The following is a 19,680-nucleotide window of genomic DNA, read 5'->3' on the forward strand; positions in this document are numbered from 1 at the left end:
AATTCAGATGACAACGATTCAACCCACCTCCAGCCCCTCCTCCACCATCGTAGCTAAAGCTTCATCAGGGGGTCCTTCCTCCCGGACTCTTACTGCGTTCCCTATCTCATCTTAACCGGTCCGGCAGAAGACCGCCATGTTGAGCCTGGTTTTGTCAGAGGTTTCTTCCCAACGGGGAGTTTTTCCTCTCCACTGTCGCTCCATGCTTGCTCATCATGGACAGGTTCTCTCAACCTGTGTTATCCAAACTGGACTTCCAACATCCAGGTCCCTGAGTGAAGCTCTAGTAACAGCCCACGCAGTCCACTGGATCTCCCCTTAAAGCTCAGCAGACTGTCTCTCTAACCAGCAGTCTGCAGACTGACCAACTTCATCTATCTCCACTCCACCACCAGTTTCAGGCCTGGTGGGACACAGCCCTGGTCTTTGCTCCTGTTCATGCATATCTATCAAATTAAGGGCTATGTTTCCTGCAGAGGTCTGAGCGCCAAAGACAAAGTAATTGTATCAATAAATTTCTCCTATTTGTCTTTTCTCTCCATGTGAGGTTTTCAGATTGAACTAAAGTGCAGATTGCAGTAGTAAATCGCTGCCATTAATAACCAGCAGAGGTCTCTGGATGCGGGACAGTGCAAAGTTAGGTCTCAGCTGCGCCCCGCATGGGGTGTCACCATGTCAGCTGGGAGAGGAAATAAGGAGAACCAGGTCCTAGTCCAGCAGCTGCAGCGTGTTGACATTTGATTTCCCTTTTCCCTCAATCTCGTGGGACTTTTTCCGCCGGTGGGATTGCTTCCTTCTCCAACACCTTGATCTGCGCTGATCTGTTTGGAAGTTTTTTTATTTTTTTCCTACAACCACCCCTTCCCCTTTGCGCTGTTAAACTCATCCTGGACTATAGGCTGTCCTGTCTGGGAGAAGTTGTCAGCAGAAAAAAGTAAAGAGACGATGTTTTGTCGGAATCAAACGAGCAGAGCCACTGTTGCCCGGGGCTCTGCTCTGGAGATGGAGATACGGAGAGGGAAGTTCAGAAAGAGCGACTTTCTGCACAAATCATCACAGGTAGAGCGTTTTAAACTTGGCCTATCTTTCCCTCACACACACACACAGCTGATTGGTGCAGTGCTGTCTGATCTCTCTCCCATATTAACCTAATAAACAGTCTAAATATGGGTCCACTGTGGTTCAAATGTTTCTTAATAAGGCTGCACGGTAGCATTATGCAGTCAAAGCTCTGATTGTGATGAAGAAATAAACAAATCATTTAAATATCATCTAAAAGTGCTCTTGGTGTTCTTGGTGCTGGTTCATTTATTTCAGTAAAACTAGATTTATTATAATATATTGATAGATTTATTATAATATATTGAGATATTATACAAGCTTCAAATAATAAATAAATAAAGAGTTAAAATGTGTTTTTTCTGCAGGTTTAGAGTGGGAGTGGGCTGCCACTGTGCAAGGCTGCTGCTAGTGGCAGTAAAAGCATTGAACCTTCACTCTTTCCAGTAGACCAGCACTCTCACTGAATAATAAAATGTTGAGCAGAGGAAAAAAGTTAGAGGGTTGAATTGAGCCACCTAGGAGTTAGGTTTTCAGGTTCAATGTACCAATATGAACATCTGGGCCGGTGTATCTGACTTTAATATTAACAACATGGCTGATAACTGAGATTTACCAATATCATAAATCCCCTATACTTTGGAAACCATAAAAAAAAAGAAAACAACTATAATGTTGACACTGCTTCAGTTAAACACCCTAAATCCTGAGCTGCTTATCAATCACTCTCATGTGATCAAACACCACCTATTCCCTCCGCTTCTGAAACAGTAACAACAAATACTTGTAAATAAACATTTGTTGTTGATATCGGCCCAGTTTATTTATCTCACCTATATACTTAGAAATCATCAACATTATGATATTAATGGCGATATATCTCACATCCTAGTGAAGCGACGATACAAGTATTTTAAGCCAGGCGTACACTGTGCGATTTTCATGGCGATTTTCCAGTTGTGCAAGAATTTTTCGATAGGGCCGACTTTCAGCCTGATCGTGCATCGTGTAGTGTACAGCGGGTTACAAGGGGCGATCAGCCTCTCACGACCACCTCCCGATCAGGAATCGTGAAGTCAGGACCGTCGTGGGTACATCGCTCAGGGCGCATGCGCAAACAAGGATTCTTCTTTTTTTTTCTTCCTCTCAGATGTAAACACAGAAGCATGGCGGGTGCAATGAATGAAATGGAGTTCTTTCTGTGAAACTGAAAAACCGTACTAGCCTCATTTGCTCAGCCATGTCTTTGTCCAAATATGTCGTCACCTTTTCTTTTTAGGGCTTTCAGCACAAAATTGCACAAATTGCCAAGGCAGCGCGGTTCACTATAGTGAGCTTAACATTCCTCTTCTGTTTGTTTGGCTTTTGGATAGAAGAGTCAGAGCAGCTCCATCTTACTGCAAAGCTGAGTCCGACATGGTTTTAAGACGTACATTGTGAGCAGGTATCGCATCAGAGCATCGGGCCGTACATCAATTGTGAGCTGTAAACTCACACTGTACGACTAAACCCTGCGGTTAGTCGTACAGTGTGAGCTGTAGCTGCGTGCAATGATTGAAAAAAATCGCACAATGTACGCCCGGCTTTAAACAGTCTTAACTTGAAAGGATTGAACTTTAACGCAGTACTCCAAAGTCCTCTTTTCATATAGTAGTACATATTAAATGTGGTATGCGTTTCGATTTTTCTATCAAATTCAATCCAATGACAATTACATCTACTTGTATGACATTATTTGGTATTGACATCCTGCTGACACCCTCTCAAAAGGAATCTCCAGAAAAAACTTTACCAATCGTGCAGCTTTGAGTATTGGCCGATATCGATGTTGACCCAATACAATATCAAGGGGAATCATAAATAGTATTATAACTTATATTGTAGATGAACATAATATAAACAGCTTGATAGAGTCTATTTACTTTTAAGCATGGTGCCATGACTCATGTTCCAAAAGACCGTTTGTGAATGTCTTTCAATTTTTATTGCCAACAGCCACTGCAAAATGGAAGCATTTAGTAAATATGGCAACTTTGAAAATTGAAGAGTGAGAAAAATGCATAATGAGGCTTAAACTTTGAGTAGAGATCTTTTTACCATGGTTTTCTCCGGTGTTCTGTTAGATCAGCATACCCCATCAGACCATAGTCAATACAGATGCACAAGACATAAGATTTACATACATGTATGCTAGTTCCACTTATCCCTTTAGTTTTGTACGAAAAATACACTTTAAACTGCCTCCACGGGCGTGTATCCCTTTGGTCATGTGCAAAAAAATCAATTTAAGGTCAGATCATCATACGCTTCAAAAAACACCAAAAAGGTAAGTAATTAAATCGTTTTTTTGTACATGACAAAACGTATACACGCCCGTTGAGGTAGTTTAAAGTGTATTTTTTGTACAAAACTAAAGGGATAAACAGGTATTGACTATGGGTATGCTGGTCTGACAGAACACTGGCCAAGCAGTTGCATCCAAACCTTTCATCACTAAGTGCAATGCCAAGCATCGGATACAGTGGTGTAAAGCCCGCTAAGCCGTTCTTTGACGTGGTGCGTCATGCTTCTCTCTCTTGCAAGGTTCTATGGAAGACGATTACGAAATGGGGTTGATTTCCAGAGGATGGAGCTGGTCAGTTATTTTCAGGAAAGGGAACACCTGACAAATTCCCTCTTCAGTCTATATGGGAACACTTTATGGATGGCCCTGTGCCATTTAAATCAGACTGAGCAATACACATGGAAAAGTCATTACAATATGAGGTGCAAGATTTTAACTGGACTGTATAGAGCACCCAGAACTCAACGTTATTCAGCACCTTTGGGATGAATGGAGTGTAGGTTTGAGAGTACCCATACTGCAGGGGCAGAAAGCCATAACTTTTACAATTAATACTGAAACTGAAACCTGGAAAAAGGTTAATTTGGCATAATGTTTCAGTCTTTTTCATTTAATTCATTTATTTCAAAACTCAAGGCTGTTCTAAGTTTTGATATCCCATAATTTCAAACTTTTTTACACAAACAACCCCTGACTGCTCACCTTGACTGGCTACATATTTCTGTGAACACACATCCTAACGGGAAGTAGACACTGAAAGGTAAAACAGTCCGGATGACTGATCCCACACTCATCCAATGTGAATTGTCAGAAGTCAGACTTTGTGACTGAGCAGAAATGGAATATAGCCCTTGTGATACAGCTGTTAGAGCCTAAAAAAGTGGACCCACTGGGCCAAATATTTGAATCTTATACATATTTTACTACGTTTCTGCCTCTGAGCTGTCTGTCCTTGGATCGGAAGTGCTACTTTTACTCCATTAATTTCCATCTTTTTTTCTCAATGCTCCCACGTCAATATTTTTTCATGTTGGTTGCACTCAGTAAGCCAGAGATGACTTTCATGTAAGCTCTAATTATTTTTGCTATCGGTCTAATTGAGTCCCTTTGGATGGGTAGTCCCTTTGTCTCCTATACCTCTTTCCTTTGCATTTTCTTACAATCTTGCATACCTCACAGATTTTAGTCCACAGCTGTTTGCTCTTGTTTAAGGAGCTTGTTGGGAATCTTGGGGCAAGTTTTCCCTGCAGTGAGCTACATGTAGAAGAGTGGTAAATCGATCAGAGAGTGGACTCTGTTTTAAGAGGGGGTTCAAGGAATGTTGAAGGTGCATAGAGCAGTGGCAGAATATCGATTCCCTCTCCCCCTTCAAATCTGTCTTTTTCCTGTTTTATGAAACTTGTGTCGTCCCTTGCAGACATGGGCACATTCAGGTTATGTTGTTTATTATTCAGGTCACAGGAAGACAAAGCTTACCTTTGGGAGGTCAGGCACCCTTCATGCTGTATGGATCCAGTGTGGTGATATTCTGACCTGTTTGTGTTTAAGCTCAGGCTTGTGAAACAAAAACACTCATGAAGTTACATTTCTCATTGCTGCAGATATAGTTACATAAAGTTGTTTAGATCTAATTGATCAGTTAATAAAAATATATGTTTAATTTTATTTTATTTTTGCATGTTCTTAAGGGCAATGTAAAAGATATCCTTAGAGAAAAAGATGGAGCAAACATTAAGCTGTAAATAACCTTTAAATTTTGCTAATTTAAATACACAGTATTTGACTTTCTAAAAATCATATCAGTAATTCATAAGTGTCAAGGCTCCTTATCCTTCTACAGCAATAATGCTTATTTAACTCTGTAAAGTGCCCTCAGCTGGCTTTCATATAAGATTAATTTGCGTCTCAGGCTTTGTTGCCAATGCTAATGATCCCCTTTCAGCGGCTGGGAGTTTTCTCTTTGCTCTGTGTGTCCGGTCTCTTTCTCAATGCCAGCCTGGAACCAGTGCATGGCATCTCAATGAGCTGCATAAAAGCACCTTTTTTTTCCCACTTTACCACGGAATACCACAATTGAGTGTTTAAGCTAGTGTCTAAGTGTTCTAATGTTATATAATGAAGTATATGAGTTTATGAGGATTATGTGTATTTAAGAAAAAAACATGTCAAGATTTTTAATCAGATTGACTAACCAAATACCTCAGTTTAGGAATTTATATAAAATGCCTGTCAAATTATTTTCTTTTACTGCAGCTTAAACATTTAGAGAACCCAAGCACATTTATTCACTTGGTAAATAAATACCTGCCTTTAAATAATTGCTGTTTTATAATAAAATCTCTTGTCATTCATTTACTAGTACTTGTGCTGTCAACATGTTGCCAAACGAGCTGCACTTGTGCTTTTTTCAAGGCTGGTTCTTTAAATGAAACGAAATATTTACCTTTGCAATATGCATTAGTCAAATGTAAGTCTGCTCATTGGATTTAATTTAATTTCTTCTAAAGGGCTTCTGAAAAAAAACACATACAGAATTTGTATTATGATGCATTAAATAGGATAATCAAAGTAGATCTTTAATGATGGTTTCTAAATGTCATTCTCTATATTTAAGCATTATTTTATGCAGGTCTGACTAGTTCAGCCTGATCTGCTTTGGAGGCCTTAACAATCTTTGGAGGCCCTAACAATTGCATGGATAGAAAAACTACCTGACAGACCACAGCTTTAGAGACGAAAGGATCATCCGTCTAACTAGTTGTCAGCAGCATAGGAGCATCACAGGATACAATGCTCTGACCACTCCTTTTTACACTGAACACCTCTGATTACCAGTACAAAACTCAGAAAAACTTGAATGACCCTGCAGTCATTGGATGTATCAGAGAAAGACAAGGCTGGGCAGCTAGTGAACTGCTTGTTGGCATGGTGTGAAAGCAATCATCTGATCCTTTATGTCGAAAAAATGAATCCTTTGAACATCATGGGAAGAGAAGGAGTATAAATACCTTGGTCTTCACCTGGACAACAAACTCCACTGGAGACGCAACTTTGAAGTCATTTCCGAATAAGGACAGAGCAGAGGAAGCTTACGTCCTTTGGCGTTTGCAGCAAGATGCTTCTTATCTTCTATAAGTCTGCTGTGGAGAGTGGGATCTCTTCTGCCATCATCTGCTGGGGTAATGGCATCAGATCAAACAAATGAAAAAAGCTCAACAAGCTGATAAAGAAGGCTGGCTCTCCTGGGAACTTCTAGAACCTCTGTAGATTTATAAAAACTTCTTCTTAACATGAAGTACATTATGGACAACTGTGAGTATCTTCTTCAGACGACTGTTAAACAACAGCAGAGTGTCTTCAGTCAGACTTGTCTAGGTCTGGTGCAAGACAGACAGCTACAGAAGTTTCTGTAGCTATCAACACCTACAACAACTCATTGAAAAGAATTATATGAATAACTGCAACACTTTATTTCCCTTTTGGAACAATAGCAAATTTTCGAGAACTTTCTTAAGCCTGAGGACCCTCAGCATTACAGAGCCTCCATCGTATTTAGCAGTGGGTGTGAGTGCTGTTCCACACATGTATCCATATTTTAACATGAGGGTTAACAAACTCTGACTGTTAAAGTTTGTGTGTCTCTCTGGTTAGCTATCACTACTAAACAACCGGTGAGTATGTAGTGTGCTATGATTTCTTTAGATACTTGTTAAAACGAAGGTGTCAACATGTTGAGCATTGGGCATGGTAGATTATTTTTAGTATATTTTTTTATTACTTCTCGAAACTCTATGCTTAGGTGGAACCTGGGCTTTTTGACATCAACAGAAAGCTTTGGATAACCACTAATAATTGTGTTTAAATCTTGAATACTTCCTAAAAGCTAAAAGTAGGCATTTATTTTCAAAAAGCTTTTTATTTCTTAGCAATGTATTTTCCCTCACCCACACTAAATGAACTCAGATTAAGGGATAGGACTTTACAAAGATTAAGTGATAAAAGATGAATTTATTTAAGGCCTTACTCTACATCCTTGCCCAGACTGGCAGTAAATGCTGAGCTGGCATTGTACGTGCCCAGTTTAAAAAAGTGGTCGCTGTGCTGTGTTTCTCCAAAACATAATCTAAGCCCCTAAGCTGAATCAGTCAAACTGGCATTTGCAGACCCATCTGATACGGTCATGCGGCCAAAAAATGTAGGAATGTGAGACTAAGCAAGTGATTATACTACGCTCCTGCAGAGTTTGCTGAAAAAACAATATCACAGCCTTCATGTTGCTTCTTTGCCTGCTCCTGTTAGTGCAAACACACAAGGCATCTGCTTTCTGCATCTTTTCTGATCCACAAAGCTGCTAGCTTGTCTCTAAATCTTCCGTCTATCATTCTCCTGATGAACACAACCAGGCATACATAGGGACCATGGAAGGGCACTGTTATAATTATTATTATTATGTATAAATGGCACCTGTTTCCATGATCTTTTAGCTTGTTACGCTTAATTTAAGGATTCGCTACAGTAGTCCAAACAGAAGAGTGGCAAACAGTGGTTAAAGAGGGAGGAAGTGGTTAGATGCATGTGACGACGCACCCATTCATCCACCCACACTCACTCTCAGCTTTTTGGAGCGTATGGCAAGGCTTTGGTATCTGACATGTGTGTGCTGACTGAAAACTTTAACTCTGGATTAAAGTGTGGCTAAATGCCCTTCTCCACCCTGTTGGTCTAAATATACTGTATGTACAACTACCATTTTGGATTATTTACAGACATGGAAAAAAAACAAAAAAGGTGGCATACTAACTGTGTAAACTTTTTCTTTTGTCTGTTGAAATTATTTTATAAAATAAAAATGAAAACTTCAATTTGAACAGAAAGACTGGAAGTTGAAGGATTTGATTCCAATCGGACATTTTAAACGATTGCTCAAAGGTTTGGAAATGAGATTTATGCTTTGTAACTGTTTTATGAATTTCTAATTATAGATAGATGTAATTGTAAACTGTAATGTAAATTGTAATGTAATCTTTTGTCGCTGTCTTGGCCAGGACTCCCTTGAAAAAGAGATTGTTAATCTCAATGGGACTTTTCCTGGTTAAATAAAGGAATAAAACCAAAAGATGCTTATTGTGAACAGAAGATAAGAAACACAATTTAAATGTCAGCAGCTTTCCATGCAGGATATTGGTTCTACTTCTAATATTTAAAACAAAATGACAAAAAAAAAAAACAAGTTAAAGTATTATACAAGATAAATACAATAAACCTTGATTTCAGGTCACTGATCCTCCCCACCACAGAATGTGAATCAGATATAGATACACTACTAATGTCAATCCAAATGTTTGTTTTTTTTCATGTATATTTTTTGTGTGTGTTTGTTTATTTATATTTTATATCTCAGTCTCCAGTAGCAGTTTTGGCCAAATTAATTCTTTGACGTAAGAAAATCTGGAAAAGAGATATAATGTGTGGGGGGAAAAAACTACATTATGTAGAGTCCAGAATTTCAATTTTCTTTATTATCTTTCAATTAGCAGTTAGTTTGATTAGCATTAGTCTGCATGTGTTGTATCCTCTAAAGAATCAAAATCTTTAATTCGAAGCCTCCAAACAGAGACTATAAACTCACAACGGTGACACAGAGCAACTTTGCTGTAATGCTTTCCATCTTTGTGTTGTCTGTTGTAAGTCTTAATGAATCACAAAGATGCCTGAACATGTAGAGAACATTTTTTTCTTTTCAAAAGTTTCTTACATATCTGTGCCTCCTTCATAAAAAAAAACAACAAAAAAGCTCACTAATTCTGAAAATATCTAATTTTCATTCTTGTTCGGTTAAAACTCAATCCCTAAATAGAGGTGGACAATAATATAATTTCCATATCAATATATATATATATATATATCCATCCACAGTTATTTTATTAATTACTTGATTAATAACTGTGATGTCACACTTTTTTAATATGCATTAGAGTCTAAGATTATTTGTCCCTGACTGATGCTCTGGATCTTAGTTTTATTTCTAAAATATTATATTTTAGGGGTTTTATCATGGTTAAAATAGCTCTCATGCATCTGTCCAGGATTCTGTGGTTGGAAGTGTTGGCAGTCTTTCTGAGGCTTTTATTTTGTTAATCATTATCAACATATCGTGATATGTTTTAGTCGTTTTGTCCAGTCCTAAAACTGAAAATAGTTATTGATTTGACCTGGTAGGGTTCTACAATTTCTTTTAATTTTTTCTGTTACACATAAAATTGTGTTTCAGGTTTCAGTTTTGGCTTCAGCCTGTGCCATCACTAACTGGTGATAGATGGTGTGAACTGTTAAATGATCTATTTGCCAACTCACCAGTTAAGATCTAAATCCCTGTAGCTTGAATCTCCAATAGTACCGGTATTCTTTTTTTTTTTCTTTAATAACTACTTTGATGGATCAACATGGCTCATTTTACGTGTTATCTGGGAGTTAATCATGGTTTATGGTCCGGAGCATCAGTTGTTTCATGCTTAGCTGCCCCTCAGTGCAAGTTTTGCTTGTGTATATTGTAGCCTGACGTTAAACTAAGATTAACTTAGTAAGTTTACTTAATGTCTGTCCCCCTGCGTGCAAAAACAAGAGAGGTCATGTAGATGTCATCAGATAAGACTTGCGGCAAAAAGCCAAGCAGTGCTAGCATTGATCTCACTCCTTACTTCCTTACAGAGAATAGTGGAGAATTTTTGAGCTTTAGACTCAAAGCAGATCTGTGCACCAAATAAAACTGTGCTCTGTTGCTGCACTGTAGCCCTAAACCAAAGAAAAAAAACTAAAATATAAGATGCTTAAAAAAAGGTTCAGAGGCCTAAGGGTTCTTGAGTGGTTGCACTTTGCTTTATTGATTTCTTGAACAACTGCAGTGCCAAGATAGGCCTGCATAGATTCCTCCTTGTCTATTTGCACCCTGAGGGCTTTCTGGCATGTTGAACACTGCAGGGGTACAGGGGAGATGCGAGGGAAAATGTACCCCTTCTAGGACCCTTATTCTCAAACAAAGCTGGGCCACTGGAGATTTCTGCTTGGAGGATTTCCTGGTATGCCGACAGATACTTTAACTAGCAAATGTTTAACTATTCTTATTACACAGGCTTTGTGTGTATGTCAGGGTACAGCGCTCTTCCCAAACGCCTCAGAATGAAAAATGGTTTAATCAGTTTCTTTAAAGTAGAAATTAAGTAACCGCTTCTTACTTCTCTCCAGGTAGTGACTGGACTTTTTGCTTGGTGAGCAGACTAATACAGAAAGCAGAAGTTTGTTTAAATTTTATTTTTAATAGACGCCCCTTTTCACCCTCCAGACACTTTAGTTTTATGTTCTTTACAGCTTCTTGAAAATCTGTTTATACTCCTTAAACTTTTTCACTTTTATCTTTGGCAAAATAACTCAATATCTTTAAGTGGAATTCCATGTGAGAATCTCATAATTGTAAGGAAGAAGTAAAATTGCTGTTTTTTTTCTCTAGTTTTACAAATGAGCACTGCAAAAAATGGAACTCTAAATAAGTAATTTTTGCTTAGAATAAGAAAAAAAAGCTGCATTGTCTTATTTTAAGTGCATATCATCTAAATATCTTATTTTAAGTGTAAAAATACTCATTCCATTGGCAAATTAACTTTTTTAACTAATCAAATTAAGGTTAAATATAATTAATTTAGGACATTTTTACTTATTTCCAGATCGTTTCTGTAATGGGGCAAGCAAGCATTTTAAATGCGTATGGCAAACAGTTGTACATGTCGTCAGAGTTAAAATTTTTAGAGATGCAACATCCTGATTTTTTTTACAGTATACCGATACCTGGGCTGAACATATTGGCCAATATCAGATATTGATCTGATTCAACTGCTCAATGAATGAACCATATAACTTGCCATGTGAGTGAAGGCTTTAGCCTCAACATAAACATTGGTAACCTATTAACACAGATATTTATTTACTTTATAATATGCGTTAATAAATAAGCAGCAAAAAGAAAGAAACAACAGGTTCCATGTAAAGTTCACTGGATTGGATCTCCCGTATCTGAGCCGATATCCGATCCATGCATCGGACCGGTGCATCTCTAAAATTCTTTGCCAAAATGTGTCAGATTTGACGGAGAGGGTTTCTTATTATGACATTTTCATTATCTGAAATTCGGTTCATTTTCACATAGGTTTTTATTTTTTTCTAAACCTAATATTATAGCTCTGGTTCCATCTTTGCTGTCATTATCCCTCTGGAAGATTGAAGTCATCCCCAGTCTCAAATGTTTTGGAAGTGTCATATCTGGTTTCTCTCCAGTTTTGTCCACTATTCAGTTCAATCTCTTTTCCTCTAATGAGCTTCCTAGTTCCTACTGAGACCCTGTTTACACGAAGGGAAAACACAGATATTTCCTTGCGATTTGAGCTCTCGTTATTCACAGAAACCCAGTTTTTATCACAGATTACAGATAATTTCTAAAACCTCCGTGTGCCGTCATGTTAACAGGGATAAACAACATTTTAGAGTCTTAAACGTCACATTATGCACTAGAAAATCCTTAACTTCATGTAAGCGCCTGATGTGTACAGTTTATTATGGTGCTCTACAGCGTATTTATGCGGGTTGATGTATGACAGGTTTTTTGAAAACAATGTTTTGTACATGATGTTATTATTGTAAACGGAGGGGGGGAGAAATATTGTTTTCTCTAAATGCTATGCTATGTGTAAATGTGGTCTGAAAGAATCCCGACCCTATCATGTGCCGCCACACAGCTCCTCTGTGCAGAAAGTTCAGTTTTAATTTTTTGCTTGTAAATCAATAATTATTAAAACCATATTTTATTTTCCCTCCATTTCAGCTTTATGTAGTACTTGGTCTATGTGGTCTGTCACACAAAACCCCCATTAAACATATTAAGGCTTGCTGTGTGACATAGTCTGTTAAAACATTGAAGTAGTATAAAAATCTCAGGGCAGGATACAGCTACTTCGAGGAATGTGTCATCCTTTTTATTCTTTTGTTTATCTAATTTGATTTTGATAGGAAATATTCTACTTTTTAATATTTGGAGTAATATTTGTCAGATTATTGCATCTTTGAGGGTCACAGTGACCTACATACTGTAAAGATAGTCATCCTATGCAATCCATGAGCAGGCTTGCTGTTGAGCCTCAAAAGCCCTGAAGGTCTCATTTCCTTTTCCATGGTACAGACATGAAACACGTTTACAGGATGTCCTCTGACCTTTTTGTAGTCAAGGACACCACTTTCCCCGGAGCCTTATCTTATCTGAGCCCCATTGACCGAAACAAGCTGCAAAGCCATTTTAAGATCAACTGGGAAACTGTAAACACTTTAAATGTTGCAAAAAGATACCATTTTGGTTGTTTTTTTTGTTGTTTTTTTTCTCCGCTTATTTGCCTGGTCATCTATTCCCAGGTCCCTGCTGCTATAAAAGGAAGCAGCTTCAGCGTGTGTGCTGGAATGTGGTTTGTGTCTCTGGGTGGCAGCCGGTGTCAGGACGCAGTTTAACAGCTGAGGTTCTGCTGCTTATGTTACAAGTAAACCCCACCCAGCCACACATCCACGTTCTTTTTCACAACAGTGCTTCTCTGTGAACATAAATAGCAGACACAGGAAGTGAGTCACACCCACTGTAGCTATCTAGTTCACACATGTCCGTATCTTGGTGTACAACTCAGTCTGCCCTCTCTTACCATTAAGAGTCCTGAATGAAGGCTGATGTTTAGCCTAGTAGTTAGTCATGAATGATGGCTGAAATTTCCCAGTCTGATTCACAGCTCTCTTTTACATAGTGACTAAGCAGCAGTGTCTTTTTGAGTAAGAACTATTGAGTATTGTCTGCCACAGATGGGCTTTGTTCACCCAGCATACGCTCTCCTGTTCGAAGCCATCACTGCCAGTGACTCTTTAAGCCAGACAGAGAGATAGATCGACAAGGCTTAATCACTGGAACATCTTCCCGCTTCCACAGATGTGAACATTTCCACAGTGAATGCATCATCAAACTGGTTTCGCTCACTTTTCTTGACAAGATAAATCTTTTAAATCTCATTTCGCAAGAAGAAGGGTTTGGAAAATTGCAGGAATATTAAGAAAAATACACTTTTTGTTGGAAGCCCAACGAAGTATTGTGGAGTAGGTCTTTACCAGAGTTGCATGTGAAAATTGACATTCTTTTTGCTCATTAGCTCAACCTCAGATGGGTTGGAAAGCATTGTTTCGCCAAAGACTATCAACTTGAATTATTTTTTTTTTATTGACTTTGACTGGACCATTCTAGTATATGAATATGATCTGAATCGTTCATTTGTGAGGTCCTAAAAACAGCATTGTCTTTACTGGAGATATATATTTTTTTTGTTCACAATTAAGGATGTTGGATCATAAAACAAATGCCATTTCCAAGCAGACATAAACTGGGAAACCAGTTTTCAAAGATTGACTTAATTTATTGAGGGGTAATTTTACACAAATCAGTGTGTGCATTCATGTGAAAATATATATGCCCTTCTTGTTAAATAACACAATAACAGCTATATTCACAAGTGGAGAAAAAAAACTGGAGAAGTAAAACTAAAATATTTGAAGATGCATCTACAATATTTCTAGATATCACATAATAATTCAGAACAGAGTCTAAAGCACAGTTAGGGTTCATAAGTTCATGATCAAAAAGGAAGAGACTGCACATAAATAGCATCCATTGGAATGTTCCCAGATTGAAACCACTCACCAAGAAAAATGAAAGGATCTCCCTTACATTAGTCAAAAAACATCTCTTTGTTCCCAGAGGCGTTTGGGAAAACATTTTGTGTACTGATGACATAAAAAATTAACATTTTAAAAATTCTGAACTGCAATGGACTGGCGGCCTGTCCAGTGTGTACCCTGCCTCTCGCCTGTAGACAGCTGGAGATGGGCACCAGCACCCCTCGCTACCCCGCTTGGGATAAGCGCGACAGAAAATGAATGGATGGATGGAAAACTCCTGAAAAATCAGTTATTGTTCTAACATGGAATTCACCAGAACAAGAACGTTGGTGTTGTTAAGATCCTGGTATGATCTGGTACTTTGGTAACAAGGTGATCCAAAGGAATCTAACAATACGATGCAGTGACCACCATTTTTTCAGTAGTGAGATGTGTCAGAAAGTGATAAAGGCTTTTCTTTAAAGATCGTTTAGTTTGTAATCAGAATAAAGATTGATTTTGTAACCTCTCCAAGCTGTATTCTGTTGAACTTTTTGCTGCAAGTAAAAAAGACTTGTGATCCCAAGGCAGGTGTTTGATTTTACTCTCTTTGGTAAGGAGAATATTGAGCATCTTACTGATGAACTGGTCCTCGGTCCTCTGAATCTCAGCATCTGAATTCATCTCTTTAAAGGCATTTCAGTACAAATACTTGCCTCGCTGATTTTTAAAAGGATTTGCCTTCTGGAATCTGCTGTTCTGCTCTGCAATAAGCTCTGTGTAAATTCTACATTGAAACGTTCAGATTAAACTTTAAATGAGGAGTTCAGTTATATGATGTAATTTCTGGTGGATTATCTTAAAGCTTTTGGCATGTATTGCATTCGTTCTGATCCTGTTTACCTGCCCCTGGGAGCTGAGTCTTTTATTCCAAAAAACTTATAACCCCAAACGCCTTATAATGCCTGCCATTTTACTGCTTTAAGGCTCAGGTCCCCTGATGAAGCATGAAAATAGGTCCTTTTGTCATGTCGTTCACTACTAACCTACTTTCCTGATCCATTTTGTCTTTACCCTCTCCAAAGATACACAGAGTATAAAGATGTGTTATAAATTAGGATTTCTATTGGTTATTTCTGTTTGACATGAACAGGAACTTTACTGTATCTCCATCCTGTGAAGACTTCGCTGTTACACACTAACAAAAAAAGCACACACATTGGACCAAATTCCTATGTGTGGTGTCATTTACAGTGCTACTTCTTGCTTTCAACTCCTTTGTCAGGCGGAGCTCTGAAACTCAGGAGTCTGTGTTTGCTTTTCTACTTTGGAGACTTTGAACAGGAGAGAGTCTACTTCGGTTTTAAACCACAATAAACTGCATGTTATAATCTAAGTTAAACCTCACCAAGGACAAGTCATTAACCTTCAAATTATTCATGCAGTTAGGCAGAAAAATAAAGGGCACATCTGTTTCAGCCCACTGAGTTGCACCTTTTCTTCTCTTCTGTCTTTGTGGGTCTCATTTTTCATTTTCTGGTGCACAAAAGGGCTCTTTATCCCTTACTCTGTACATCATATCACCAACTGACACTACTGTGGAAGCATATGGAGTCAGGGCCTCTCTTTCACAAAGAGGAATGTGCAGTGAAAGGAATCAATACAATGAAATGTTTAAAGGTGTTGGTGTGGGTGAGGCGTAGGTAAGCTGTGCGTGTGCGCTACTGCATTGATCTCAACTATTGTTTTCAGTTTGTGCAATCTCCCTAAGGATACAAAGGAATGGCAGACATGACTTTGCAGGTCTTCTAAATAAACTGTGTTTTTCCCTGCATCCTAAAAGCAATCACTTGTTACTGCAGAGAAGAGGTGGCAAAGAGGGCACAACAAGTGCCAATGATGTCGTCTGTGTTGTTGATGCTGAACAGGTGTTTGACTTTATGGTACCAGATGGATCTATTATGCATGTCAACTTTCCCTGCATGGTGCGTCGTGTACTAGTCCCTGCCAGCAACCCCATGTTTAAATGTGTTTGTTCAGTGAGCCCCGTGTAGCAGACGGCAGGATGTCAGATTTTGTTCTGCCGTTGTGTTGGTGTTGCTGCCTCGGTGGTAATCTTCTCTGTTACTTTTCCATCTTAACCCTTAGCTGTGTTGATTTCATCAGGGGGATGGAAACCGAATCATTCCTGCTGTTGATGAACATGGTACCGTGGAGATAAATGAGTCACAGATAATGTGGTGCTTTGCTACAGATCACTTCGGCACTGAAGTTAGTTAGTCAAGAACTTCCATAAATCTGATAGAACTAAAATCTGATACAATTAAAAGCAGCAAAATTTTAACTCAAAAAACTGTAACTCAGCAACTCATTTTATTTTTAAGCAGCCAAATAGAACTCAAATGAATGAGAATGGGAGAGTGTTGGGTTACTGGTTAGGGCAGTGCACTTGTGCTCTGTGAAGGTCGCAAAGTTCCCGCTTTGATCCCCACAGCCCTCACCCAGGTCCCTGAGCAAGACCCTTAACCCCACACTGCTCCCTGGGCACCGCACAATGGCAGCCCACTGCTCCCCAAGAGATTGGATTAAATACAGAGTTCAATTAATTTCATTAATATTGCATAAAAAGATTGCTTTTCTAAATACACTGAACCGTTTCTTTAGTGATCTTGATAAAGTCAAGAGTTCTGCATCTATCTGGAAGACTACACATTTTAATTGCTTTTGTGTGAATATCTTTTATTTTCTGTCTTTTGTACCTTAAAAGAAAAAAAAAAAAGTTGCCTAATATTTATGCAACCTTGATATAGAGTAGTGATGTCCTTAAGTCAGACTCTTCCTTATTCTACACACACACATTCATCTGTGTGCTGTGGTCCAATAAGCTTTACAGTTTATACAGTTGGGGAAAATATACATAAAGTTAATTATATGATCATTGTAATTATCTGCCTGATAATTAAATAGAAAGTAACTCCTAAAAGTCAGAGATTTATAATATAGTATTTAACTTTGAGAGATAAAACAACTTTGACTCACTTTAAATCACACATTTTATTGAGAAACTAATTTAGCACAAAATTAAAACTTTTTTATGAAAGTATTTTTCATTAAAAGGTTCTTCATCCTTCTTGGTGCCTAAACAGAAAAAAGAAATCTTTAGGACAGTTGTTATTTTTTCCGGTCAGCTTGAATTAGGGTTTCCTGTGAGTCTTCTTTACAGCTGTTTAGATGTTAAATGTGCAGTATTCATAAACTAAAGTTCATGGTTTTTTTTTTTTTTTTTTTTTTTTTTACGACTGATTGCATCCACATAATGCATGTTCTGATGTAAAATATGTAAGACAACGGGGCAGAAATTACAAATAGATTTAATTTACTAATTAATTAAATCTATTATTATGGTCAAGTGATAATATTAGTGTGAGATTTTTTGTGCAAGTTTGTTCTGGATTTAACTGTTAGCCACATTTTATAAACCCTGCTCTGTGTTGTGTTATTAATGCAAAGGATCATATGTTGCATTTTGATGTTGAGACTACCAGTCTGCAGAGGGCGCCATTGCTCCATAACACGTTCAATATTGGTTATAAGTGACCTTTCTCTTCCATGGTTCTCCTTCTCTGAACACATTTTGACATTGCTTTAAGTTCCTCACACCCTACAGACATTAATAGTAATTCAAAGAGATCATTCACACCATTAGGTGTAAATGAATTGCCTCGGTGCACCTGGCCTCTTACATTCACACACATCAACTGTAATATTGCACAGCTTTGTGCCCCCTGAGGGTAGAAATCAATGGAGATGAATCTCCTAATGAGTAAGTTTCTTCTCCTCTGAAGCGTCTGCTCACTAAGAGGGATTAGCTTCTGCAGACTTCAGTCAACGGCTGAGGTAACATACCTGAAAGTCAGCAACGATTCCGGGAAGCAAGCAAACTGCTGAACTGTCTGCAAAGATGATAATGTCAGTGTGTTGTAACATTTTTCACAGTGTGAGGACCATCTTTCTAAAATTTAGCACATTGTGAGAAACCTATTCCTTATAATGGGGCCCAAAGCTTGGGTTCCATAAAAAAGTTATTTTTTAGTTTTAGGATTTAGGAGTAAAGTGTGAATTAAAATAAGATTAGTTTTAGAGTTAGGTATAGAATAGTGATGAATAAGTTTTAGGACTGCAGCTAACTATTATTTTGCAAATTGATTAATCTGTTGATTGTTTTTTCGATTAATCTATTAATAATCCAATAGCAAAAGATTTCTTAATTTGTGAAATTAAACAAGGGGAAACGTAAACGTTTCCATGTTTCTGGATAGAGCATATATTGACAGACGAAGTAGTTTTTTTTTATAGTAAATGCAAAATTTAAATATTTTTACAATTTTGATCAAGTTGTCTCTCTAAGTGGGTTGCTCTGTCATCTAAAGGCATCTTTTAGAGTATCTATACTCCATTTAATGATTATTTGATTACTAAATTAGTTAACCATATTTCAATAATCTATTAATCACGTTTAATCTGGTTCATTTTTTCAACCCTAATAGGTTAAGGGTTAGGATTAGGGTTACGTCATGGAATTGGCTGAACAATAAAAACAATGCAAAGTCCCTGTGAGGAAAGAAATGCCTAACATTGGTGTAACCATGCATGGCCATGTTTTTGATACCTTGTGGGGACGATTTCCCAGGAATATGCTACATTTTGGGGAATTATAGGTACTTGTTGGGTCCGACTGGTCCCGATCAGAAATGGTTCTCTTCCTAGGGTAGAGGTTAGGTTAAGGACCAAGGTGTGATTTCAGTTTAGGTAAGGTTTAGGGTTAGGTATGTGTTGGTAATGGTTAGGGATAGGATAAGGGTCTGGGTTAAGCTGTAGTAGTGTATGGGAAATTAATGGAAGTTAATAGAAAGTCCCTACAAGGATAGTATGACACATGTGTCTGTGTGTGTTTCGTTATAACCTAGTTGCCCCTGGAGTGATGTTGATCTGAGGTAGACTAAGCATTGTTGCTCCAGTCCTGTCTTTGATGAGCTTCTACTCCCCACACATTTGGACACATTCATCTCTACTTTTCTGTGAAAGAAAAATATGTGTTGAGTGATTTGTGATTCAACCTGTGACGTTTTGTCTCCAAGTTACTCAAGCTTTGATGATGAAGCAAAGCATGCACCAGTATCTCCTTTCCAAGATCATACAGCAGAAATTGACTTAGGCAGGTAATCACATTGAAACTGATCCCTCTCCTAACAAGGCAGACTGCTGACCAGATTTACTTTGTTGTTACATTGTCTCCAGGCTTGAGTTATGACTTTGCGGCTGTCAGCACAGGTTTTTCATTCCAAAAAACTGAAAAATGACCTGGGGAAGGTAGGGGTGACTACTCAACAAAATGTTTAGTTTCACTGCTAACTGCAGGCCTATGTCATAAAAATTAACAGGTGTGACCAGGAGCATGTCACAGCTGTGTAATGTAATCACCCTTTTTTGTATTCAGATATCTTAGCACTTTTTTATTATTTTTGTAGGAGATATCTTGGGGAAAAAAAGCT

The 19,680-nt window shown here is 38.1% G+C and overlaps 1 protein-coding gene across 2 annotated transcripts in view; it reads left to right on the top strand.

Annotated features, from left to right (window-relative positions):
* Positions 1 to 712: 712 nt before the first annotated feature.
* The window catches only part of rtkn (rhotekin), a 92,798-nt gene continuing 73,830 nt past the window's right edge, over positions 713 to 19,680 (top strand). Inside the window, exon 1 of one of the 2 annotated variants that reach the window (XM_038268176.1) lies at positions 713 to 1,059. In XM_038268176.1, the coding sequence (XP_038124104.1) occupies positions 946 to 1,059 (114 nt within the window). In that variant the 5' untranslated portion in view covers positions 713 to 945. The remainder of the gene's footprint in view (positions 1,060 to 19,680) is intronic. The other variant, XM_038268174.1, reaches the window with a different exon arrangement.

This window comes from Cyprinodon tularosa, unplaced genomic scaffold, assembly GCF_016077235.1.
Source record: "Cyprinodon tularosa strain WSP-4 unplaced genomic scaffold, ASM1607723v1 ctg696, whole genome shotgun sequence".
NCBI lineage: Eukaryota > Metazoa > Chordata > Actinopteri > Cyprinodontiformes > Cyprinodontidae > Cyprinodon > Cyprinodon tularosa.